The sequence below is a fragment of the Mchenga conophoros genome, linkage group LG7 (genome assembly GCF_057382185.1).
Source record: "Mchenga conophoros isolate Kocher_MC1m ecotype Shallow Benthic linkage group LG7, M_conophoros_male_GT1.1, whole genome shotgun sequence".
NCBI lineage: Eukaryota > Metazoa > Chordata > Actinopteri > Cichliformes > Cichlidae > Mchenga > Mchenga conophoros.
Genome location: NC_140532.1, coordinates 5772660 through 5800163, shown reverse-complemented (window position 1 = coordinate 5800163; position 27504 = coordinate 5772660). Strand labels below are relative to the sequence as shown.

General features: G+C 41.3%; 1 protein-coding gene across 3 annotated transcripts; it reads right to left on the bottom strand.

Annotated features, from left to right (window-relative positions):
- Window positions 1-124: 124 nt before the first annotated feature.
- Window positions 125-26958, bottom strand: LOC146569424 (SITS-binding protein). Of its 3 annotated transcripts, none has more exons than XM_085281721.1 (11): window positions 26076-26958; window positions 25336-25998; window positions 22382-22553; window positions 13520-13727; window positions 13198-13348; window positions 6255-6452; window positions 5526-5794; window positions 5309-5445; window positions 4789-4910; window positions 2850-3029; window positions 125-2733 (listed from the first exon to the last, which is right to left on the bottom strand). In XM_085281721.1, exons 2-11 carry the CDS (start codon window positions 25804-25806, stop codon window positions 2560-2562), a joined length of 2082 nt encoding a protein of 693 aa, XP_085137847.1. In that variant the 5' UTR covers window positions 25807-25998; window positions 26076-26958; the 3' UTR covers window positions 125-2559. The 3 variants fall into 3 exon arrangements, with proteins under 3 accessions (XP_085137847.1, XP_085137848.1, XP_085137846.1); XM_085281722.1 differs by having other exon boundaries at window positions 25336-25786; XM_085281720.1 differs by having other exon boundaries at window positions 25336-26958.
- Between the last annotated feature and the right edge of the window lie 546 nt (window positions 26959-27504).

Genomic DNA, 27504 nt, shown 5'->3' with positions numbered 1-27504 from the left:
AAAAATGTGCAAACTTCAGGATTGGATTTGAACTAAAAATTCTGAAGTAATAATAATTAAAATCTGGCAGCTCCACTTGAATGTGGCCTCCAGTATGTCATGAAGTAAATGCAAACTTGATGAGTTAAGTAAGAAAATGTAAACTTTATTGCAACTTTGTCATTCTATGTTATCTGATTTACAGAAGAGAGAAAAACACTTGTAATGGCACAGTCATTGTATTACGGTCATTGCTGATACTGCAATAATCTAGACACCTGTGTCGTCCAGATTTGTGGCATATTAAGGCACATGGCTCACTCAGTCTGTAGAGGGAAGGAATAACACAACAAAGCTTTTCCTGCAACTCCTACATTAACCTACCAAAGCATTCCATAACAGCATTATATAATGGGAAAAAGAAAAGCTCCTCACATGAAGGGCTATGGGAAATCACAGTGTGTCCATTGTACATTCTGCCCCAGGAGACATTAAGACGTTAATGTGTTCACAACATACTGCGTTGCACTAAGACATCCGGTGATCTGATAGGAAACTTCATTAGACCTGAGTGTTTGAGCTGATACAGTCAACTTTTTAGATCAAAGTTACACAATCAATTTAGTTGAGATAAATGTTAAGTTTCCAGAGTTTGTATCCTCACTGTTTGCCATTTAAGATTTTCCTTTATGGAACAAATTGATTAAAAAAAAAAGCAACACTGACAGTTGACTATAAAGAGCCGAGCTTCAGGGTATAAAGATTACGTCGCTTCTTGGACTGATTTTAAACATAATCAAAAAATAGAATCAGTCTCATTTACATTTCATTTGCTTAGAGCATTAAGTCTGGGTTCAAACAGCTTTTACAAGTAAACAACTAAACTTAAGAAAGTGATAGAAGTGTAAAGATAGTCCAGAGAGTAGGCTATGTAATGGTACACATGAGGAGAGAAGCTGAATTACTCACGAAGGTTTATGTCAGGTGGGCCTCTGCACATCTGTGCTTTCAACAATTCCAGCAATTTCAGGTGAATCCTTCACAAATACTTTGTTTCTCTCCAAAAAGCCAATTTCTCATATGCAAACATGGTATGCTTACAACTGAGAGCATTGTATTTATTTGATGTGGCTCAACATTTGGAGAAATATAAGTTTTGTACTTTATTTTTATGGTGAGAGTAGTAGTAGGTAGAAAAGTACCATCATATGACACATCGATCATATGTCCCTATCAAGTAATTATAAACTGAAGACACTCAACGTTTGCATAGAAATTGGAAAATAAATTTACCGGTTTCAGTAAAATAGGCTTAAGAAATAACAAAAATACAACTTTTTGTTTTTCCATTTCGGTTTTTGTACAGAATAGACAAATGAGAAATCTCCAAAAGAGTGATTTTTAGCACAATTGGAAGTCAGATTTTGCATCTTTTGGACCAAACTATCTTTATACCTGGTCCAAAGTCTTTCACTGAGCCTCACAGCTGCTGCTGGTGGATTCCTACTCATGAATGGGAGTGATATCACAGTCAGATTATCAGATAAAAAGGGTCTGATTACATGTATTTATACAAAATCTCCTTTTCACCCATGTGGTGTCATCAGCAAGGTTGTCTTTACAACTTAATTCGGCTCACATGTAAGAACACATCAACAGTCAGTAAAGAAAGAGGCACTCACTTAAAAGCGCTTGATACAGCAGGTTAAACTCTAATCTAAAATTTAAATATATGCAAAGTTACGATGAAAGTGGCTTGGCCTCAAGTTCATCAGCATACAGTACAAAGGGACATTCATGGATGTCTATGACTTAACTATTCTAAGAATAGGAACTATGGGGTGATAGGCTGTTGTGTCTAATGACTTTGTAAAGCAATTCATATACGTTACTTGAGGTACATTCATCTTTCATAAAACATCGGCCCTTTGGCCTGATGAGTTCAAGTAAGAGCCTTTCCATAGAGTGAGCAAGACATATGGTACCATGGTGCTTGTATGTAGCTTCCTGTGTTAATTTCCCGCCAGTAAGTGTTTCTCTCAAAAGGCCCTTTTAACCGCCTTCCTTGTCTTTCTGCATCTTCATTTGGTCTTCTTGAGAAATTCAGATACTTTTAAGCAAACAAGGAGCTTGCTTTGTTCCTCCTTATGAAGAGAGCCAACAGCAGCTACAAATTTAAAGACTGTAGAAATGCAGTATGTAAACACACATACTTCTCCAGAACCATTAAAAAAAAGAAAACAAACAAACAAACAAAAAAAGCAGCAGAGTGGATGAAAAAGTCCAGAAACAAATCACTAAGAGGTAAAACCATTCAGCATAAAAAAAAACAAATGAAAAGAAGACAAATAACATAAAGGAAAAAAATATTTTGAACCATAAAGTGCAAGTATAAAAAAAAAAATGTATATACATGTATGTATATATTTCTACAAATCGTCTCAAGGCAGCACTTGAGGCAGGGTCAATGGTCTTTAGTAGAAAAGTGCAAGTTAAGAACAGCACAAGTACCTAAAAAAAGAATTTGATTCAAAACAGTAACAGGATAAATCACGTGACTCTGTGGGACAGTCATCCGAGTCAGCTTCTCCGTAAGAAAACAGCCACCTCCGTCAGGGGGACAGGGTAGTCGTGCAAGAACGTCCCCCCGTCAAACACCCGTGCGTTCTGACTGTCCTGCCATTGAAAGCCCCCGTCAGGTAAATATATATCCCTCTGCACTGCCCCCTTCTCCACCACGGGTGCCACTAAGACCTGAAAATAAATACGTATGAGGGAGATTGCACATGCGTGACATCAGGATATGGCTGAAGTTGCTAAAACATGCCAAGTGCATTAGATCCCACATCATCAGAACTCCATTAACTGACCTCATCTCCAATGAGGAACTGGTCATTGATGGTAAAGGTCATGGAGTCAGTTGGATTGAGCCACCACATTGGGCGATAGATGGGGTTTCCCGTCACCTGCCACTCCTCTGCATACTTTTCAATCAGCGGTGCCACATCCCTCTGGTGCCTTGTTAGGTAGTTCCGAGTTAGGTTTAGCACCTATGGATTACCATTTGAGACACGAGAACGAACATTATTGTGGATTACAGTAAAAAGAAAAAGAAAAAACAAAAGAAAACAACTAGGATTATAACAATCGAATTAAAATCCATCGTTGCCTTTTTCTTGGGCAGTATTTTCATTCAGAACCACTTAGGCCTTTTTCACATCGTTCATCCAAAGAATCTATTTTCAAGAAATCTGGATCAACAGAGTAACTGAAACCAGTGACCAGCCCTTTCCTAAACTAAATCATCCACCGCAAGGATTTCAGTACAAGAAAAATATTGACAGTGAGGTCTGCTAAGGACATTTGTGCCATCTCTACACGCAGACTCAACTCAACAGTCACTCATTGTTGACTTAGTGGGTTTAACTCTGCCAAAGCCTTTGTGCTGTCTCCCTTTGCCCAAACGACTTCAGCATTTCTGGAAGGGTCACATCCTCTTCAGAGTCTCACGACAAAAACAAAACTTGACCGCCTCTATAAAAAAATGTATTTTTATGACTTGGGATTGAGACCATTTGTAGGAATGAGCCACTGGTTTGAGTGAATCTTTCCCTAATTGAGAAGCCAGGCATGTGTGTGGCTTTGAGGTTTTGCTGCTATTCGATTCCAACGTATTTGCTGCTGTGACCTGTCTGTGACCGACTGCAGTCTCACACATTCTGGAAATAAAGGTGCACCACATTTAAAACTGTAGTAAAAATGTCTATAAAAGAGTCATTTATCATGGGCAATGCAACAGTCTATCTCCACTAAAATATCTCCCCGCTCTCACTTCATCTGGGTTTATGAACTGAAGACCATGCAAGAGACCAAAATGGAAAACATCGCTGCTGTCAAATGCCTCGCCGTCCAAAAAGGCCTATTTTTATCTTTGTCACACAACACAAGTCACAACTAATATATTTTGCTGCTTTAGCTCCCTCCTAGTGGAAAAAAATTCATTTGATCACTCCCACTCTGTCACACTTGTCAATTACTCATGGAAATCTTAATTGCCACAATAAAGTATTTTTCCAAGACTTGTCCTCAAATTCATTATCATTCCTGCTGAAGTGGCCCTTGAGAGTGAGAGCGAGCCATAAATCTAGAATAGGGATTGTAATTCAGACCAGATGGACTCGTAACCACAGGTGAATGAGATGAGGAAAGGCGGGAGGGGAAGGGGGTTAGGGAGGGCATTACCCTTCTTCCTCTGCAGGAGCATAAAGCGTTTTTTGTTCAGGAACCTGAGCTCTGGTAACACATTGTCAAAAGCATCAATACCTGTCATCAGAGACTTAAGGCTTTGTTTTCCTGCTGTGCATGGTGAATAGTGTGTTCCTCATTTCCCATGGAGAGGTTCATGGTTCAGTCCTGCCCCTCCTGCTGAGGGGAGAGTCAGATCTGAGTTTTGATAGATCAGGTCTCAGCAGTCCTCTAGCTCCTCTGCAAAAGAATCGGTGGGAACTTCTCAGCGCTTGACCCTCAGAATTGAGGGCTGGCTGTTGGGCCAATGAACCACTTTTTCAACAGCAGCATGTGGGAAGGAAGGATAATCTCCCACCCCCTTTTAGAACATCTAATTGGCAGCATTCACACCTCACTACACTTGATCTCTCCACAGTAAATCTTCACAAGCGAAAATCTGGTTAGCAAGTCATGAGCAGAATGTGAACCTGCTAGGTTGTCACTAATGTGGATGACACAGCTGTAATGGCACCAAACGCAGGCTGCTGCCGGGTGGCTACACGAGGCAGACCGGTAGTATACCTGGCCCTCCCCGAAGATCCAGGGTGGTGTGTGGAAGCTCATAACAGGAAGAAAGGCTGCAATCTCCAGCCAGCGGATGAACAACTCCTCATCTGTGACCAGGTCTCCAGACAGAGAGCCACCTGTGCAGAGGCAGAGAAAAGACAAAAACAGTTAAACAGTGGGTACTCGTGTGGCTTTTTTAATTTGCAGATTTAAGACAATGCAATATGATGTACGTTGGCTTCTCTATTTTGGAAAAAGATCAATTTATCCTTTTAGATCTGGTTCATGTTAATTACTGGTGTTTTGCAAGCTAGTGTGGGCTATAACATTGTACTAAAACTATCTTGATACAACTCATACCTCATATCTAATGAACAATTTAAGATGTTTCACGGCAGTTATATCAGGCCCATGTTTTACTGACAGCTCCCAGCTTTGTCCAAAGCAACACTAATCAAGCGCTTTTTTCAGTTCTCACAAAAAGGCAAAAATATCACTATGTGATAAAAAAGGGACCCATAGGTTCTCGTATTACCTACTGCATCAGGAATGAGGAAGTTGTATCCCAGCAAAGTGTGGTGCAACAGGTTGGGAATGAAGGCCTTAAGACCCATCGGGCTCCAATCAGACTGCAGGGGGGTCATCCTCACAAAGAGTGGCTTGTAACTGGACCTGAGACACAGAAAAAGTCCTAATAAACACAAATGTGCCTTACGGGAAGCAATGTCATTGTGCATTAGCTGACAGATTACCGTGTCCCTGCAGTCATAATGGTGGAATCTCCTATCCTGGTGGCCAGGTCAGCCAGCAGGCTGATGTACTTGTCTCCACCCAGAGCTTGCGGTGGCCGCAGTGCCTGCTCCTCAAACAGATTCCCCTCGCCCCCTTCCAGCATGATGTACTCCATCCCTAAATGGGTTTGAAGGGCTCCTACCCTGTCCAGGAACCAGCTCACTGCTCCTGGATTTGTGATGTTCAGCTTTACACAGAACTTTCCTCGCCACTGACTCATCACAGGGATCTGGGTAGAGGGACAGAGGCAACTGCATTCTAATTGGTGTTTATTTTACACTGCTATTATTTTCTCTGTGGATAATTGACTAATTATAAACCGCAGTGCAACTGCTGCTGCAATTATAGATTTCCTGGTTTAGTCCTACTGCGTTTGCATTGCATTGCTTTTTTAATTTGATCAAACTGGAGCTGATTAATGCAGAGAGTCTGCAATGCAGGAGGAAAATATCCCCAAATCTCTGTCTGGTTTCATGTTTGACCGAATAGAGTGTTTTAGTAGCGTGAGGAAAGTTAACTGTCAGGGAAAACTGTACTTAGCATGAAATAAAAATGTGGTGGGTTCTTTATACTGCCTCCCACAACAACAAACTAAATGAAAATACATAAATCTCAGTTCAAAGTTCAAATGTGGATTACTGTGGACTAAGTGGTTTACAATATGATAGTGTGTGCCTCTCATGCCTCACCAGCTGTCCCTGAGGGGCTGAAGGGAGACTGAGCCAGTAGGCCTCAGTGCCATCAATAAGGGAGGTGTGGAACTGTGTGGTGTCCACCCCCAGGAAAGGGGACATGGTGATGGAAATGTTAAGAAGCTTGACAAGTGGGAGGTCCCTGGTCAGTCTCTTGGACATCCCCCTTTTCCTGCTGTTGAGGTAGTCATGGTCCTGCAAAGTGACAAAAAGACAGACAACAATTTTAAATTAATAGTTTAATGGTGCTACTAGCATACACCTTTGCAAAGTTGCTTTGCAGAATTGTAGCTTTGAGAATGCAACTTCTGTCAGAACCATTTGACATTTGCTAGAGTCCTTTGGGAACTTTGCATTACATAACTGTGGAACAAGACAAATCATATGTAAAATAGCTGTGGGAGGAAAGGCTATATTAGCTCATATTGTTTAATTTCTTAGATCCCCCCCCCCCACTAACCATTCATTTCTTCTGCTTTTTTTTAATCCAGAAAGAAGTAAAATGCAAAGAAATTCAAATAATGTGTTAGACTCTAGGCTTTTATTCTAAAAATTTACTTTAATTTCTATGTAATAAAATTAGAAATAATGCAAACCTATTAATAACCAAATCACTTTGATGCCAGTTCTTGCAGAGTAAAATGGAAACTGTAAAATAAAAATTAACAGAGTGACTGAAAATGTATGGACTCTTGTAAAACTGGAGTGAAAGGGGATCATTGTTGCTAGCCACACTTCTACACAGCCTAATGTGTTAATTCTGTAAGTTTCCATGCAGGATTTTATGCTTGGCTGGTTCTTTATTGAAGTATGAAGGGAGTGAAGTGAGGTGGTACCAACAAAACTGGTGATTAATATCCTTAATATCCGCCATCCATCATGATTGCATATTATTCTGTATTATTATTTTGTTTCTGTTCTTTCACAACTACTGAAAATGCAATGGAAACATTACCAGTGTGTACGTATATAACAGGATGTCTGGAAATAACCTTTTATGGACTGATTGCATTTCTGCCTGCATGGTCTTCTGCTGTACAGTCTGGGTCATATCTGAGCATCAAGCTGGGATTACTTGCTCTAGTTGGCTAAGGTTCCTTCAAATCTCAGCACACCCAGTTCTTTGCCATCCTGCAGTTACCACACTCAGAGCAACCTAATACCTATTAGGAAAGGCTCTGTTTGTCTTCTCTCAACTATATTTGTTTTGTAACGGAACACCACCAGGTTCTACCAGGTGTTGACACGGATTGACTTGACTGTGGTCCGGTGGTGTCGTTACCAGGCAGTTTGCAATAGCATTTAGGGAAGGGAACTGTATGAATGTGCAGCTGAAAGAATATCTGAAAACATATTTGATGATGAAGTGCCCCATTTACATGCTGTAAGGCATCACAAAGTGTCCTGAAGATTTGATCGGCATTTTGTGGAACTAAGTTCTGTTAGGCAAAAAACCCCAAACAAACAAACAAAAACAAAACAAAACAAAAAAGGAAAAACAAACCTAATCTGGCTTTTGTTTTTCTATGTTGTAACATTTCACTGAACCTGTCCTCCCTCCCTTGTTCCCTGCCTCCAGTGCTCTGGAGATCCACTTAAGAAAACTCCTTCATCTCTATCTCTGACCAGTTGTGGGCCTCTGACCAATGAACTCTTACCAGATTTACTACCTGTCAGGGTTCCTGGGTCGTTGACTTAGTGATTTCAGTTTGTTCATGTTCAGTTTAGTTCGCCACATTAATGTTCTCACTTCCTGTTTTTTCCCATGTCAGCTTGTCTCTTGTGTCATTAGTCAGATTATGTTCAGCCCTGTACTCACCTGTTTCCAATCGTTGTCATCATTCAACCTGTGTATTTAAGTTCCTCGGTTCCACCAGGTCTTTGTCGTGTCATTGATGTTGTGTACGCTGTCCGTGTTTCCAATCCAATAAACCACCAGGCGTCACCTACCAGCGAGTCCTGCGTTTGGGTTCCTTCTTCCTCGCCTCCACACAAAACCTGACAGAATGACACGACCCGTGCCACGAAGACACGATTGGAACCCAGCGGACTCGGACCTCTATGAGCGGCAGGAGGCAGCACTTTCCCGTTGGGCAGAGGAGTTCAGGGGAAAACAGCGGAGAGAGACCATGTCTTCGAGGGGACTCGCCTGGCTCTGGGCAGGCCTCGCAGACGCCGCGTTCCCCCACCTGCTGCCTCACCTGCACCGGAGCATTTGCCGCGGAGAGTGGGCGTTTCTCGCCGTGTTTCAGCCGCTCCTTCTCTTGCCGCTCCGCTCCTCGCTCACACACCCGCCGCCTTATTCACTGGACCTCCAACCTCGCCATGCCACAGTTGCTCTGCCTCCCAACTCTGCTCAACGGAGGCTCCCGCGCCAGAGGCTCAGTTGTTTACCCTGCCCGTTTCCTCTTCCCGGAGAAAGCGGCGCGCACGCCTCCATAATATGGACCATTTTGAGCAACTCCCGGTGGTGAGTTCCAGTGACTGTTTTTCGCACTCTTCGTCTGACTCTTCACTTAAAAAAATAGACTCATCTCTGATTCATGGGGGGTTTCCCTCCTGGACGATGATGTGGACTGGGAAGATTTTTTTTTTCTGCTCCCCCAAGGACTGTTCAGTCAAAGACTGTGAATAGTGGTGGCAGAAGGACCAGAATAATCCCTGATAAACCTGGCAGTATCACACACCCAGTCATTATTTCCACCCCTATCAGTCAGCCTACACCCAAACCTGTGCCAGCTCCCAGGAGGAGGGCAGCTGCGTCCCAGTCCACTCCTGCACCCGTCCGTGTTCCTCGGGTGGGTGTGACTGGCGTCCAGTCACCTTCCATTCTTGTCCCAGCACCCAGGCTGAGGGCAGCCAGAACCCAGCCTGACCTCCCTAGAGGTTCGGAAAAGCTAGCCTCTCCCCCTACTAGTCTACCTCTTCATCCACCTGATCCAGCTTTCCCTGGATAGGCTAGCGGACCTGTCCCCTGCTCGGGCACCAGCTTTACTAGCCCAGGCTGCAGCTTTATCCCCTTCACTAATTCAGTCGTTAGCTCAGCCATTAGCCTCACCAACCTCTGTTGATCCTTTAGCCTCCCCAGTCCAGACCCCTGTAGTTCAGTCTCCTGTAGTCCAGTCTCCTCCTGTCCAGTCGCCCGCAGCTCAGTCGCCTCCTGTCAGTCCAGTCGCCTCCTGTCCGGTCGCCTGTAGCTCAGTCACCCATCCTCCCACCGCCTGTGGTCCAGTCAGTTCAGCCTGTAGTCCAGTCTCCTACCCAGTCACTCATTCACCATCCTGTTCAGTTTCCTGACCTGCAGCCACAGCATCCAAAGCCAGCTGTGAGCTCTCTAGCTCCTCAGCCAGGGGTTTCCGCACCCGCTGGCGCCCACGCAGTCGCCTGCAGCCGCCCCACGCAGCCGCTCCTCCGTCACCGCCGTCGCCTACAGCCGCTCCTCCGTCACCGCCGGCTCCTCGTCCTCGACGGATTCGGCCACCTTCCAGGCCGCTGACTGGACCTCGTCGCTGGCGTGGCCGCCGCCGTCTTCCTCGCGGCCGCCCACCGGACCTGCTCAGTGGCCGCCGCCGCCCACCCTGTTCCTTTTTTTTTTTCTTCTTCTTCTTTCTTTTGGGGGGGGGGGGGGGGGTACTGTCAGGGCTCCTGGGTTGTTAGTGATTTCAGTTTGTTCATGTTCAGTTTAGTTCGCCACATTAATGTTCTCACTTCCCCCCCCTGTCAGCTTGTGTCATTAGTCAGATTATGTTCAGCCCTGTACTCACCTGTTTCCAAACATTGTCGTCATTCAACTTGTGTATTTAAGTTCCTCGGTTCCACCAGGTCTTTGTCATTTCGTTGATGTTGTGTACTGTCCGTGTTTCCAATCCAGCCAGTTCAGTCAAGGCTGGACTGGGACAAAAAAATTGGCCCGGGCATTTTGACTAGAGACCGGCCCACCAGGATAAAGATTGAAAATGTGACGTCATTCAGGGATAAAACCGCAAAGGATTCTGGGAACTTGTGGCAAGAGGTACTAGCGCACGCAGGCTTTCAATTGAACTCACTTACACAGCGATAAAAAGAAACCCAAAAAATGGCAAGAAGCTGTTGTATTATTAACTGCAATAGCCGGTCGCATGACAGCCACAGGAAGCCGACGGGTAAAGAGATCGTTTTTTTTTTTTTTGTTTTTTTTTATGGATTATGTCGTTGAAGTGAAATTTTTTAAGCCATGTTTCCGAAGTAAGAGCCGATGGATGGTCTGGATATACCAAATATAACGTCTCAGAACACCCCAGCTCACATGTTAGTCTGCTCCAAGCATTCCCACAAAGGTCAGAGTTTTGTAGTAGTTAATACGTCATTTTTCTTAACATAATTGGTGATATAGGTTACAAGCAAGTCTGGCGCTGAACAGAAATTGTCGCGCTATGCTCCTTTGTTTATTGTGCATAAATAGTGAATTGTTCTGACACAATATTGCGTTTCGCTTCTGTTATAACCATGGTACACTGACAAAAACATATACTTTTATTCACAGGATAAAACAGTTGTTTTGTATCACTAATTGTCCATTGCGATTACAATATACAATATTATTGTCACTGCTACATTTCTGTAATGCTACTGTAACCGGTTTCTGCTTCATCCCGCTGCAACAGTTCGGCCCAAACAGACTCCTTGACTCTGCGTTGTGTAGTGTTTTTAAAAAGACAGTCTCTGATCGATCGTTGCCACTTTATTTCCTAAATGGAAACAACGGTGTATTATCAGTGCACAGGCTCGCCATACACCACTCCGCACAGCACACTCTCGTATGGCTACGGCAGACTGGCAGCGATTACTGCAGCAGTATTACAATTTCTAATATACAATAAAATAACAGCAACAACAAATGATGTACCTGAATGGAAACAACGGTGTATTATCAGTGCACAGGCTCGCCACACACCACTCCGCACAGCACACTACGGCAGAACATCTCATTAGCATTCCGCTTTAGCATACAGTTTCACACATTAATAAACAAATGAAAAGTACATAAAACTGGTGTTGGACATGTGTCCACTAAGCACTTATTACACTCGGTGCTCGTCAGCTAATCAAACATGTTTTATGTGTCTGTACTACTTAGCTATATTGTGTGCGGAACAATACAACTCACCTCTCGTATGGCTACGGCAGACTGGCAGCGATTACTGCAGCCAGCCACACCGAGAGGGGGGGGACGCTGTTTCCCCATTACACTGATATTTGTGGCAAGTGGAATAATACCACATAAACACTGTTACACTACCAGAAATTATTTCCACTACTAATTAATTACCGTTGAGCTTAAAGGTCCTATTAATAAACTGTTAATGAATGTGTATTTATGAAGACGATTTGTGAGACTGGTAAACTTATGATATGTACAATAGTCTTTCGTTCTACACGGTGCATTTCAAGGTCCTGCACCCATCCGTCGGTAAACTGTACCTGGGCTTGTTGCAGTGACCTGAAGTTACTAAAGTTCATGAGTGTATGCACTCACTCCAAGAAGCATATAATTATAAATCTGAGCGTGGTGAAAGTTGGGCAGCACGCTGATGTCTTTTGTCCACTCTTTCACTCCTTTGATTTTTTCCTCGTATCTTTTCTTTGTCTTTTCGTCGAGTCTGTCTTTGTACGGACCGGCATTGTTCTCCTTTTGTTTTGTACATTCCTTTTTTGTGCGGCAAAGAAAAAACAAGAAGGTATTGGAACCGGAGAATGAACGTTTTGCGGTGCTGCAAATGTTTGCATTTGATGCGGTACTTGGATTGTTTTGCCACGAGTTCCCGGCATGCAATGCGCGAAAATCACGTGATTGCTAAAGAAGGGGGCGGGTGCAGCCAGCCTCCTCGGCTGTAATTGGTCCAGCCCAGAGTCGATCATGACCAATTGGCCAATCCAACACCTTTCATTATATATACCCTTCCTAAAAAAAAAAAAAAAAAAACAACCCATCGGCCCATAAAAACAAAAAATCGCCAGCGGCCCACCGGGCAAATGCCCGGTATGCCCGATGGCCAGTCCAGCTATGAGTTCAGTCAGCCCTCCGTTGCATGTCCTGTTTCATCCGCTCATCATAGTAAACCACCAGGCTTCACCTACCTGCGAGTCCTGCGTTTGGGTTCCTTCTTCCTCGCCTCCACACAAAACCTGACACAACCTCTGTGGTTGAAGCAGTGGATTATGAAAATCTGCAGCTATGCAGCGGAAGAAATGAAGATGAATGAAAAAAGAATAATATACACATCTTAATTCTAGTCACTGGGTTAACAAACTTTTCTAGGCTTAGTAAAAGAAGAGAGCTTCTACTGAAAATAGAAACTCCATGAACTGGCTTCTCATTTCAAGACCTCGTATCAACAGACTAGTAGAATTGAACATAAAGCATGGCCCCTGCAGCCAGCTATAATGTCAACACACTATATTTGTAATGTTTAAATAAAAATTTAAGCTAAATACAGCTGATGCCTGCATCCGCAAAACTTCTATCTCCATCATTTGATACCTGCAATGGCAAATGGCAGCAGCACCGCAGCAGGTGGCCCAATCCACCAGGAATGTCCACTTCAGTGCGATAAAGCAAAGGTTGCATTCGAAAATGCTGAAAACAGCAACCTTTTATGATGCAGTGCTGACTTTTTATAATCTATTTATTAATATGAGAGCTCACACCTGCCATACAAAAACTGTCAAGACACTGAGTGTGTTACCAATCCTTATCCACTATTTGTTAAATCCTGTTGGTGGGTTAATTTTATTTTTTATTTCATTTAAACGGTTTAACCAGTGGGATTTTTATCCGACCCAGATTGGGTTTGCCTTAGCAGAATATTTTCACAATGAAAACTTAACTCTGTCACAGCCTTTAAAGGCTGGGAGAAGACACAGCACAGTTCAGTAGTCAGTGTGTGTCTGCATCATGTACCATATCAGAAAGGAGGGTGGTGGAATGTTCATTGAGGCTGATGACTCCCTCCCCAAGCTGGTGTCTCTTCAGACGATTCGAGAAAGTCCTCATCTCCCGCTCCACCTTCGGCCCTGAGTCCATGTTGGCGAGCAGCTTCCAGAATGGCAGCCTGCGGCACACACACAGGAATCAGACTGGAACAGTTAAACACAGTTGGCTCGCGAGACTAAAGTTTCAATCGGTGCTCACCAACCACACCAGTGCACCGCTGTTATAATAACCAGAAGTGAAGCAGAGTGAAATTTACATCTGGTCTAATCTAAATCTAAACTGAACTAACCGCAGTGCTTTCATGTTGGGCAGCTCCCTGCTGTGCTCCGAGAGCTGTTGCACTGCTTCCTGGTGAGCAGCTTTTACATTGTGGGCCACACACACAGTGTACTGCAGAGGGAGTCGCTCCATACTTGGAAGTGACTGTAGGCAGAACTGCTGTCTGCTGTCCAGCCCGAGCTGCAGGGGGATGTCAGGAGATACAAGCACTGCGACACCTGCATGGTAGGAAGCACACAGGAATGGGCGTCGGTCATTAGCTTACATTATGCTTGTGGATGAAACCTTGCTTTAAGGAGTCAGATAAACAGCTGCAATATAAAGTCACAGTCTAGGTCATACACTCATGCGAAGGAAAAGTCAGGTAATTCAAACAGTTATGATTTAAAGAGGCAGAGATCAGCGCAAATAAGACAGTCCATTGCAAATTCCACTTATATGACATAGTGCATGAGTGTTACTGAGACCAGTATGAGTATGACGGATGGAGTGTTGTGGGAGGTAGAGTGCAGCCTGTGTCAGCTGATATTGCTCCACTCAGATGTAAGAAAAACACTCCCCAGAATGAGATATAGCAGCACACAGTTGGATGAGTTTACCCTGAAACTACTGGCAAGTTCTAAGTAGGTAGGTTACACTGCAGACCAGTGAAATGAGATTCAGGTAGCCTGGAAAGTAACACTGAGGGCAGGGTTAGAAACATTTTTTATTTGTCCATTATGCTTGCTTCTGGGCAAACACGAGCATTGAATGTCCCGTGCATGTTCCCTCTCCGAATAACAAAACTTACCAGAAATATTGAAGATTTGAAGATGATTTTTGTCTACTTTATCCTTCTAAAACCTTGCAGTTAAGGGGGCCTCTTTAGATTTCTGCTACTGCATGCACATACAGTCCATCAGATGGCTTGCATAATGACAAGATTATGTGTAGCTGAAAATTGTATCTGCAGATGTAGTTGCCCTGGAAGGAATGCCCCATTCATCTCAGGTTACCCTAACCCTAACCACTTCTCCCCTAACCTGACTCCCACCTTCTCCCTCCCAGCTTTAACAACCTTCAGTTCCTCTGTGCTCTGCTTGGCTATGTTTCTGTCCCATCTAATAAACTGAGCCATTAACACAGACCCTGACCTCGTATTGAGATTTTGCAAAAGCTGCTCAAAGTAACCAAACTGGGGTTTAAGATTTGTGACCAATCAATGGACAGATTAGACAGTCTGAGAAACTGGTGAGACCTTGGCTCATTTCAGCTGCTCTCTCTAGTTTCAGTGGGCTTACTGTTCTCATGGAAGCAGGGACCAGGAGCAGGCGGGATACTCGTGTACCAGTTTATAATCAGATTAATAGTTTCAGAGATCAGTATTTAAAAGCCTTGTGAGGAGCCTTCAGCCTCAGGGTAATTCCCACGTGTTTGCAATGGATAATGTCAAAGAGATACTGGTAACACCTCAGCTGCCTCTCACAAGGTATTAGGTCAACATCCACGTGTTTGTTACAAATTTATAAATGGCAGATAAATGCAGATTTTATTTAGGAAATATTTATGATAAACATTTAATTTTATGTATTTCTGACATACAGAAATATTTTCAATAACAAAGGAGTTGAATGGACGCGATAGAAGAAAGTTGATAAGGCAAAGGTGCTTTGAAAGAGTATGGTGGTGTATGATGTGGTTTGCAGAGAAAATTATAAAGATTTATAGAAGGATGGAAGTGGAAAGAAAGTAGTGGAAACATACGCAAAAGGACTACACCAGACAGCAAGAAGCCTCGTAGACTAATGTGCTGCTGAAGCTGCAAACAGTGGCTTTTACTAAAGTGCATACAGAGTGGAAAATGGAGTTGAATTTGCCTTCTCAAGTCATAATTAATTTTTGTTGGAAATGACACTGCAGAGCCTCAAGGAAATGAGACAAACTGATCCTAAACTGCTGTACCTGTTATTCCATCTCGGATTAAACGTGCATTTTTGAAAGTTAAGTATACCAAATCCTGTCGTCTGTTTATAAAATCTTACTCAAAACACTATGAACGCACTGGTGTGCCTTTTTTCCTGTCAGGGAGCTTCTCATTTAAAAACAACCCCCCACCCAAACCATTCTAATCCTGTTTATTTATTACGCTCTATAAGATGCAACGTATGCTAGCAGGATTTATGATCATTTTAAAGAAAATGAACAAGATTTGAAGCCTTAAGTTGCTCCCATAGTGGTGTACCCAGGAGGTGAGGGAGATTTTTAAAGCAGCTTCTTAAAAATTCCCCAAAATTCAATACATTTTCTTTTTTCTTTTTTACTAGCTCTCAAAAAGTGACATTTTGTGACTGGTGGAAAATATGCTCTCGCCTCGCCTCTCGTTAATTTAAAGATTACACACGTTTGCTGTACAGATCTGATTGACGTTTCTCAGTTTTGTAGCTGTTGACACGCAAATCAAACAACTATCAGATATATGTGGACATACATTAATTTTCACGTACACGTCTCTCAGGCACACCTTGTTCAATGTGCAACTGCAGCTTTCCAAGAAAAACAGTGCTGAGCTTATAGGACCATAAAGACTCTTTGCTCACTTTCACTCAGTCTGACCTCAACATCTGTAGGTGGTAGCAGACCCTGTGCACCTTCACCAGGGTCGGTAAGGTTTTAATGTGGCGCCTAGGATCCTTGAGAGTGCTGGTCTGAAGGAAAATGCTACTCTATGACTCCCTGCTGCTGTGGACCAGATGAACTGCACTCGTTTACCTGTCATAGTTTTACTGTTCTTTCTGACAACCGTGCAAACTTACAGACCTGACTAGGGGTTAAAAAAATGTGCATTCAAACACTAACCCTGTGTGTGCGAGTTTGTGTGTGTTTGGCATGTACTTCTTTAACAATGGAAATTTCGTTTTTGTGCCCGACCTCAAGAAATTGATGGCCACAAAACTGGGACATTGCCATTGTAGTAAATTTCCAATCCCACTTATTGAAGAAATAATGAAACACTAAAGAGGCTCTCTCTGCTCTACTCCTATCATCAATCAGTTTTATTGTTTCAAGGGTGAGACACTGTGTTCTGTACAAACATTACAGATGTGTCCTTTTCACTACCAGCAGATTGGATTAGACAAACTCTAAAAACTGTGAGAGCTGATATAATACTTTTTGTTTGGCTTCAGTGGTGACGTTAGCAAACCGTTTAAACTCATATTCTGACATTCTCACTTGAACAAAGATTTCACTAAAGCTCAGGGTTAAAGTAAGGAAAGGGAAATGACCTGAGCAACCACAGACAAGTTACGTGTCTATATGAAGAGTACAGAAGCTGTCCCGTTGTTACACCCTTTAAAAAGTCTTTCTTCTGTTTCTTGCCTGTTGTCCTTCATGGAAAGTATAAGAGGTCAACTGTGGAAAATGTTGTGGGGTGATTTTCATTCAGTAGTTCTCTCATACAGGAGATGACAGCTTGCTTTTAACAAAGCTTCAGCTGGCTAACGGTGTCATTCTTGAAGTGTTTCACATCTTACTTTGCAGGAGTGTCGAGGTTTCGGGGCAGCTGCCCAGGGACCTCGTCGTGACCTATTGAGCAACGCAGATGAGTGTTTTGGAGCAGTGTCCTACGTTTGGCATCTTGATCTCGGATTGGTTTAAAAACCAATAAGAAAATCATCTTTAAAACATTTCCAACGAGAAGATATTTAGTAAAAATTAAGAACACAGTTAAGAGAGCTAGATTTCTTTTCTGATTTCTTTTCTGATTTCTTACTCTTTGGTACTCCGTAAGCCTTATTTGCGCTTTCAATTACTGGTTAGGAGAAAGCGAGTGTATTTAGTCTTTGCATCTCCAAAACATTTGTAAAAAGCTTATAGCTTGGATACCTTGCATTCAGATTGCTGAATGACATTAAAATTTTTTGATAATTATCTGTTTTTCTTTTGTGGTTTCCTTCCTTCCTCTTCTATTGCTTTCCATGAAACTGAGTAATGGAAACATGTTTTAGCTTTAACTGTTCTATCCCTTGTCAACATAAAGCTCCGTTATATTAGAGACAGAAGTCACGTGTGCATGTGGAGGAAGTGGTGTAATATCTTAAAGAGTTGTTGTAAAGTTGTTGCGAGGAATCTTGGAGAAAGCGTGTTCTGTGTGTTTCTCTTCATGAAAAAAAAATCTATTAAGAAAAACTAGATTCATTACTGGCTGGCTGAGCACAACAGGAGGGGGACATTTAAAGTAGTTACACAATCACATTTTTAAAAAACTAACAGGTTTGCTCTGAACTTTCGTTTGTAATAACAATTCGGAAACTCACGATGCAAGCCAAACTTCAGCTCAGTACAAAGCATTTGGATACAGGCCATGGAAAAATGAAGTCTTTTATATATGAGAATAGAATTTCTGGCAAATAATTCACCTCTCACTTGTGTGCCAACATCCAACAATTATTTTACACATAAATCCTGCCGTGTTAATTAGTCACACACGGGACAAAAATGGCTACTTTGCTTTCAAATCAATGTGTTTCAAATAATCGTTTCCGCCGCTTGTATTCCCATTACTGCTAAAGATCTCATTATATTATAATCTATTTCATTTTGTTTGTTATTTTAGGAGACAAAGAGACAGTTTTCATCTGTTACTGGTTTGTCTACTTAGTATTGTTTTAAGCCCACAGGCAGCACACAATAACAATCTTTTTGAACACATGCAGTATTCCCATGTCAAGCCTTCGGACCTCTAGCTGTAGCCCTTTTAATATGCCATTATAATGCATGTGATCTAGGATGCTACTTTGCTAATAGCTAATCTGTTCTTACTAGTCCAGTTGTATTTTTGAATGGATAAAGACAGGTGTGGCTGTGATAAGTTCCTCCAGTTGGAAACGCTCTCAAATGTCACTCTGCTGCATGGTGGCATGCTGTATCTCTTTCATCCAGTTTCTCTACCTTGGCTTTACTTTGCTACTCTTTACCTCTCTTCTTGATTCTCTGTTTAATATGACCAATTACCATACATATATGCTCTGTTATCACAAATATTTCAATCTGTCTGCCATGGTCTTTAACTATCCCAAGGAGTCCTCTTAAGTTTTTAATGTCAGCCACAGCTCTATACTGCCCACAACATTTATAACTCTAGCTATGACTAACTAGAGTCAGTGTAGACAGGCCACTTGCAACGATCAGCGGGTTCAAACAGCTGTGAAGCCTAATGTTACGTTAAAACTGCATTAACTGTATGTTTGTTCCTCCAAAGCAGATTTATGAAGACAGCTCAGATGAAAGTGTTGTCAGTCCATTAATAATAAATAATATTAACCAAAAGTAAAGACATGTGGCGATTGTTTTACTTTTTTTTTAAAATTACTATTGGAATACTGCCTTCCCAAAATCTCCTTTTTTTAAACGAAAAACAACACTGGAGTTCTTGTTTTAATACACATTACAATACACATTTATTGGCGCAGACATATCGCTGCATTTCAAATACACATGAACAGTGTGTACTGTGTGTCTATGACTGCATACGGTGCTGTGTGCATGCAGCTAACTCCTATTGAGAAGCACTATCCTAATCACGGTTTGCTGAGTGTTGGTGGACACAGCTGGATTTAAAAGCAACTTTTCTTGAGAAGAAACTGTTAGCACTTGGAAAGGGGTGAGGAGCTGTGCATGCTAATAACCAGTGATATATGATATAATTTCTTCTCTATATTTCTGTAAGTATTTTTCCATCTGCATTCAATTAGACTTGATTAAGTGCAAAGAAAGAGAAAAAAAGCAGGAACAAATCACTTTTCTAATTAAACTTTCACACGGTTGTATAACCTCACAAATCTCTATAATGATATCCACACATGAATGTGGATTTTCTTTGCCACAAAAACTTCTGTAATTGTTTCCTGTCCCAATACTATTATCCATAAAAATGAAGCAGTTATGACTCAAACACATTATAAGATTTATAGCTGAATTTTCCATAGTTTTTTTTTATTTGCATTTCATTTATAGTTCAGTTCTGGCTTCCAAGCTGAGTTTGCTTATTTTTTAATAGTATGACAGGTATTTGTCAGTCTCTCGACTTCAATAACACTGGAATACACGTGACATTACAGCCATAATAATGTTAAAGCAGCAGATTCTATTAATGTAGTCATCCCAAAACCTTTGCATTTGAATTTATCTCTATATTCTTTGATTAATGTATCAGACGTTTACACTTAGCCTGGCTTTTTAGTTCCATTTTAGTTAACTGGAATGTTTTTCCACGCTTTTACTTTGGTTTTGGTTAACTATAATAACCTAGTTCACAGTCATAATCACATTGGATTTTAATCTGAGATATCATGTGGTTCTTTGGACTGAGCTGCTGGGCAGATAAGGAAGATAAACGCAGCTAATGAAGACTGACAAAATGCTCTTTCTATACAGATGAGAATAAAGTGTTGTTATTTTGCCCGGAGCAGCAAAATGAGCACAAATTCATTTTGATGCATGTAAAATGCAATATTTTTGTACAAAATATAAATGTAAATTCAACATGTAGAGAGACTATAACAGGGGTCATGCAAATAAAGGGTAGATACTAATAGAGTATGCAAACTACTCTGGAATTAAACCATAACTGGATATTAACTCCATTCCTCTTCTTTCTGTGTGGAGTGTGCATGTTCTCATTGTGTGTACTCTGTGTACTCTGGCTTCCTCCAAAAGTCCAAAGACATGCAAGATGAGTTGGTTGGCGACTCTAAATTGGCACAAGTGTGAATGTGAATGAATGCCTGTCTCTCTGTGATAGCCCTGCAACTGACTTTTGATCCTTCCTTGGTGTACCCCACCTCTTGCCCTATGACAGCTGGGATCGGCTCCAACCCCCCGTGACCCTGAATTCCATTACTAGAAAAAATGAATGTCTGGCTGGCTGGATGGATGGATGGATTGATTTGTCTGGCATGTGACGTGATGTGGTCTGAGAAGGTGTCCATTTGCTGTCAGTTCTGACAGTAAAACACAGTACATCACTGGACTGCCTCTGAAACTCTGTCTCGTATGCCTTTTGTAAAAGTGGCTGCTAATTCACAAATGTACCAAGTTTACACCGGAGAGAACAGCTCTTTCGTGCAGTTCAAGCAGGTGTAACATTTCTACTTGCAGCACAGGACCACACAAGTCTGAAGGTTAAAGCCCTTGTTGGTGATGAAATGTTCTGTAGGTTACACAAATTACTTCTTTAACTAAATGGACCGAGAAGCTACTAGTTTGTCACACATCAGACTGATTATGTTGTTGGCAAATAAGGAAAATACATGAAACTTATGTTCTTGTGATCTGTTGGACTGGTGTCCAATATCTGAAAGCAAAGTGAGAAGTGTTGAAATGCTTGGAAAATGTCTTTGATCATGGAAAAACATTTTCTCTCGGGCCTAATGTGCACATTATGCAAATCCTGGAGCCAAACAAAGACATCCTTGAACTTTAAAGCAGGATATCATGTTAAATATACCTTTAATGCTCCAACAGGCATCATTGTCATTGCTGAGCATCAGTTTGCTATGTTTGGGGCTATGTATCTGTGAGAGGTTACTTGGCAACAAATAAACAGTTGATCTCATTGGGATCTCATGCTATCTCTGGCTGCATGTGTGTGCATGTGTGTTTTCCTCTCTGTGGAAAGCTAAGCAGATAAACAAAGGGTTACGGGGGTCCTAATAATTACTGGCATCCTTTCACAAGGTGGAAAAGGGATTTAAGTCATGTGACTCTCAGGCGAAGCCTGTCACTGTTACATAGCAAAAGATATATGTGTGTATATGCGGTTGCATGCGGTTCCATCAGCATGTAAATGACTGAGTGAAGCTAGTGCTAACAATCAGTGAAGTCGATGATTATTTGTGTCGCCTTATTGGGTGATGTCACTGCGTTCCCTGTGGCAGGTTATTTGAGTTTTGTAGTTACTCACAGCTAAATCCTAAACCATTTACAGAGCTCAAAGATATTCACTTAAAGCCCTACACCTAAGGCCTGCATGTAGAAATGAGAATATGTGAATATTAAAGATTTTTTGAACAATGTCAGTGTGCTAATAATAATAATCATGATCTCAGATTGATATCGAAATTCGATAGGAACAAAGATTAGTTTATTTAAGCAGTAGCTCAGAAACCAACCCAACACAAAGACAAATTGAATCTCCATAGTCCATGAGATTTGTGTAAACGCACATGCACACACTCTCTGCAGACATTCTTCATCAGTCATATTAACCATTCACATCCGCTAACAGCCCCTGCCTCTCCCCCCTTTACCCCCGAGGATAAAATCTAACACCCTCAAAATAACCTGGTGAGTTATAAGAGTCAGCAGGGCCTCCATCCAACCTGCTCTTTTAATAGAAACAAAAGACAATTACTCTGGTATTCCTAAGAGTTAATTTAAGATGCTACAGGTGGCTTGATTGCCTTTGTACTCTAATCTCTGAATTAATAAACTGACATGCCACAGCCAGCATCGTGTTACACTATCTATGTGGCGAAGCCAACTTATCTAGTATGTTGTGTGTGTTTTAGGGACGCTGCTTTAGTACCATTTTTGCCAGCTAAAGCATAAATGCTTACATGAGGGGCTGAAAAGGGTAGGACAACACAACAACATCCACAGGGCTTCCCTCGCGCCCTGGGATTCACGCCACACATGGTATACCCACTCATGTGGGATCAAGTTTCAAGAGTCCTTGTTCTTGTTCTAACGCTGCACCAATAGCAAGCGTGGCAAACTGCCAACATCCTTACTGAGGAGACCTTTTTTCTTGTAATAACATAGCCGTGGAGAAGATTTCTAAATCCATTTCTAACGACGAGATCGAGAGCAAATCCCATCAGTGACCTCTTACCCGATGAGCCAAGGAAGTAGCGCTCCAGGGCAGAGCCGAACCCAGAGGGATTGTCCTTCAGATCACTGACGATGAAGGGCTGCATCGTGGTGTTCTGATCGTTGATCGGCCAAGTCTGACCCCGAACACTGGCACCCCCGTACCAGGATATGTTGGCCATGGAGAAGCAGTCCTGAATAAAGACACGCATGTGCAAATATACATGCAATCACACATTAAAGGGAAAAGGGAAAGAAAACCAGAGTGAAATGTTTGCAAACAAGAAAAAATAAAAAATAAAACAGTGATTAACTAATTCGATTAACTTTATAAAAAGCCATATATTATTAAAATAGTAGCTGAATTAAGTATGGAAAGAGTAATGTTTGTGAGGAGAGGGTAAAAAATTTCTTTTGGTTTTAAAACACTTTAGCAACCTCACTAAAGGGCACCAACATTTTGTCAGTATTTGACAAAATAATAAGAAAAGAAAAGAGAATAGAACAGAAAGCTTTTGGTTGTCATCACTGTTCTGTGGTAAATATAAGGAAATTAGAAGTACAGCAGTTGATGCATTAGGGCAGCAACTCTCAAGAACAAATTATTTAAGAGCGTCTAAATATTTTAGGAGACTTACAGTCCATAATAAATTTCATTTCTGTTCTCAAATTAGGATTTTACTTTAATTTAAACAGCTACAAATGTAATAACATTATTCATAAAAGCATTGTATTAACAGTTTTTTGACTGGATGAGTTAATGTAATATTTGAAATTCAGTGTCAGTTAAGGTTGCATCTAGTATATCAGTGAATAAAATGCAGGGATTGAGCGTCAGAGAATTTTATTTCATTTTTTTAAACAAATGCTTCCCCTTCTGTCTTCAAGAGACAAATACGCAGAACTTAAGTTTATTTTTTCACGTCAGCAAATCTGGGCTCCATTAAGCAGTTTCAAAACAGGTGCCAAGTAGTCACCTGAGAGGCTCTGGGCAGGATTTTTGGAAATTATGAAAATAAATGTGACTTTGGTTTAGAAGATTTTCTGTGAGCAGTCACACCACATGACAGGGGGTTATGTCGAGGAATGTTCCAGTGGGGACAGATTAACCTACCCAAACTTTGCAACAGTTAAATGCTTCTGACGATTAAGGCAGGGGAAAGTACAGTAAGTACTTCACTCAGTGTAGTTAATTAAATGGCTTTAGAAAGAGACAGGAAGAAGCATAACAAGTCACCTACAACGATTTGACAAAATTTTTTGTCCCCTATCTGATTTATTTATTTCTTTATTGTCTATTTGTCACACTTATGTTTCAGATTATCCCAAAAAATTAATATTAGACAAACAAGCCCCTCTTACTCTAACTCTAGTCCCACAGAATGAGACATTATCCACAAATGGAGAAAACTTGAAGAAGAGACAGGTCTACCAAAATTACGATGAGAGTGCACTGACAACTCATCCTGGAGATCACAAAAGAACCCAGAATAGCATCTAACTTGCCTCAGTTAAGGTCAGTGTTCATTATTCAGCAATAAGAAAGAGATTAGACAAAAATGGCATCCAATGGAGAGCTTCAAAATGAAAACCACCGCTGACCAAAAAGAACAAAAAGACTCATCTTGCATTTACAAAAAAAAACCATTTTGGCAATCCCCAAAATTTTGGGAAAAACATTCTGTGAACTGATGTGACAAATGCTTTTTGCAAAGTTTGCGTCCTGTTACATGTGGCTTGAAAATAGCAGAGTATTTCACTAAAAGAACATCCTATCAAGAGTCAAACATAATCATGAGGGTCTGTTTTGCTGCTTTAGGACCTGGACGACTTGCAGTTATTGATGGAACCTTGAATTCTGCTTTTTCAAGAAAACCTCTACCAGAAAATCCTGAAGGAGACTGTTCGGCTATTCACTGAGGCTCAAGCACAGAATGACCAAAATACACAAGCAAATCCACCTTCAAATGACTACAAAAAACTAAAAAAAATTAAGGTTTTGGAGTGACCTAGTCAAAATCTGGACTTTAATCAGAGTGAGACACTTTGGCGTGACCTTGAAAAGTCAATTATGCTCAAAAACTCTTCAATGTTGCTGAATTAAAACAATTCTGCTCAGAAGAGTGGGCCAAAAACTACTAGGACGACTAAGACTTATCACAAACACTGGATTGGAGTTCTTGCTGCCAAGGGTGATACAAGCAGTTATTAGGTTTAGGGGGCAATTACTTTTTCACATAAGGCCAGGTAGGTTTGAACAACTGTTATTTGCCACACATTTTTTGTGCTTAATAAATAAAATCATCATTTTAAACTGTATTTTGCATTTATTCATGTTATCTTTGTCTAAAATATGTGAAATTGTAAAACTAGCTTGATTATCTCAAACAAGTACCAAGTGTGACAAATATGCAGATAAATACATTTTAAAATGGAGGAAAAGAACACTGTATGTGCACATGTTTGTTTCACGTAGTTTAACATCATTCCGTGGCCATACACTGGAGATCAATATAAAAATCCAGTTAAATTTAAAAAAATTTATACAAATTTAAAACATTTATCCGGTTTTTTGAAAACGATAATCACGTATGCCGCAAGAAACACATTTAACTTTTTCTAAAAGGAGATTTCTACCATTTTGAAAGCTTCTCTTTTCCGTTAATAAGTTATATAAACAGATTGTGAGTGAAATACATTTTTTCTTCTTGATTATTGATATAAAATATATACTTTTAAAGTTCTTATTCTATAATATTTGACGGAGAAACTTTGCAAAGGGACCTGCTTATAAATTGTTGCACACTGTGCACCAGAAATAGGCTGTTATCAAAGCAAGGCAATGTCATTCCGCAAACTACAAACTACAAAGGGGGACATTAATGTTCCTAGCCTGAAGAAAGTGCAAAACTGGGTTTGCACTCCACATTTTGCTGTGATTTGTGTATTTCGTGTGCACATAAAGAGAAACATTACCTTCAGCTCCACATGACAGTGTACCGGTGCCCAAGTCATGCTGTAACACTCCGTCTCCGTATCCTCATTCGCTTCGAGCGAGATCTTCACCTCGGCCACCGAGTCCCAGGTATAGCAGAACTCGGTCTTATTGAGCCAGCACAGGTTCCTCACGAAGGGAATCTCTATATCGGGGTTCCCTACGTTCCCGACGTCAATTTCCACGTAGGTCTTATCCTCAGTCAGGGTCTGTATGAGCAGCGAGTGGGTTTTTCTCTCCCAAATCAGTCCGCTGAAAGTTCCCCTAAGGATCCAGTTTTTGTTGGGCTGGTCCACCACTTGCCAGTATATGATCCCGATGGTCATTACGAAGAAGACGGCAACCCCGAGACAGGCTATCGCTCCTTTCCAGGTCTCGTTCATCTCCTTCAATCCCGTATCCCATGTTACCTCTGGGATGGGGCTAGGGTTCCTATTTCGAGCGTGGGGCATGTTGTTTTTGAGATCAGCAAAGAGTCAAAGAGTAAAAATGCTGCAGAAATCTCTGAGCGTCAAAATCATCTGTTGCTTCATCATGTCATGGTGTTTTCAGTGAAGCTACAGTGTGAACCATTCTACTCTTTATCATTACACGGTTTACACTGCTGTTTTGGGTTTTTGCGCAATTGTGCCGGCAACAGAGACCTGTCATGTGAGGAAAGCTGTGAGAAAAAAAAAGCCCAGCGCAGAAATAAAATGATATGAATGAATAACGGACTTACCACATACTGCTGATGTTTTAAAAGGATTGGATTTGTAAATAGCATTGGGTGCAGTGAGCTCTTAGGCAGCCTCAAGTAGGGTTTGGCAGCAATGCCTGCGAATAGCTCATAAGACGCTGTCTTGCTTGTCCTGCACTTTCTGACGTAACGCCGGGTAGTTTCTTCAGAGGAAAGGTAGAGAGGGGGAAATAGGGGATCAAGGGGGCCTGGCAGAGTCTTGGAAGTGCCCGCCGGGGTGAGGAGGCCACGGGCAGCCTGGAAGGGAGGGACCCCCATGCGTGCTCCCAGACTCTCCCTGCGCTCTCCATGCGTAAAGTCTGAGCACACTTCTCAACTCTTGGTTTGGTAGACGGCGAGGAGCGTCTATTGGAAATGGCAAGGTCGGGGAACATGCCATACCTCATCCAAATGAGATCCCCGGGTGTTTCAATGAAAAGCAAAGGGTAATGTCAAGGACTGATGGTGAAATCATGAAAGAAGCGTTCAAACATTTAGGATCAATTATATTCCAAATTATTCAAGCTTCAAGCAATTAAAATAATAAATACAAATTTAATTTCATTTTGTTTTGGTGGGTTTTTTGTCGTTGTTTTTTGTTTTGTTTTGGGGGGTGGGTGCGCGTTATCTTTGGGCTCATTACCACAATGGCCAAATATGTTTTTTTCCTCTATTTTTAATGACAAATAATTATGTCACTTGTTGACTGGCTCTACAGACTTTGCAGGGATTAAAATGGTTTTTGACAATTTGTTAGTTTTGCTGGTTACAAAATGAAATGAGGCACCTGTTATTTATCACACATCTCTGCTGTATCTCCAGGGCCAAAGTCATATAGCTCAAAGCAAATACATTACAGTAAACCTACTCCTTTATGCATTATGTGCATAAGTTATACCAAAAAGCTATATTTTGAATATATAAAAAAACATCAAAAATCAAATATCAAATGCTGGTCTAGGTGTTCCTCCTTAGTTACATATATGTATATATATATATATATATATATATATATATATAAACTACCACACATAAGAATATTAAAATAAATGCATGGCACAAAAAGAAAAGCCAGTACAGAGCAGACAATGCAAAACAAGATGATGGCAATGATTAAATGAGCTTGTGGCTTTTACATCCAGATGTGCCTTTCTCTGCTCTTTCTGTTAAGTGTCACTTGTTTTGAAAATGATCTGCATTCCAGCATGTGACAACAGCTTGCACTTAAAATAAGTTGTTTAACCAACATTCTACGATACAGTAGCCAAAATGTTACAACCAAGTGTTTTGTTTAACGTGTTGCTCTTTAGTATTGTGACTTTTGCACATTTTAGATACAGCACTGTCACAAAAAAAGGAATCCATGGTAGATTCCATGTGTGTTTTGATATTTAAAGACCTGTGTGTCATTAAGTGTGTGAAGTTTAGTTTG

What these genes read in the sequence shown, in the direction of transcription:
- LOC146569424 (XM_085281720.1), bottom strand. Translation starts at nt 25,806, where the DNA reads ATGCCCCACGCTCGAAATAGGAACCCTAGCCCCATCCCAGAGGTAACA. An exon ending in ACTGTCATGTGGAGCTGAAG is followed by an intron (nt 22,554 to 25,335) that starts GTAATGTTTCTC and finishes GTCTTTATTCAG; the next exon opens with GACTGCTTCTCCATGGCCAA. An exon ending in CCTCATTCCTGATGCAGTAG is followed by an intron (nt 4,911 to 5,308) that starts GTAATACGAGAA and finishes GCCTCTGCACAG; the next exon opens with GTGGCTCTCTGTCTGGAGAC.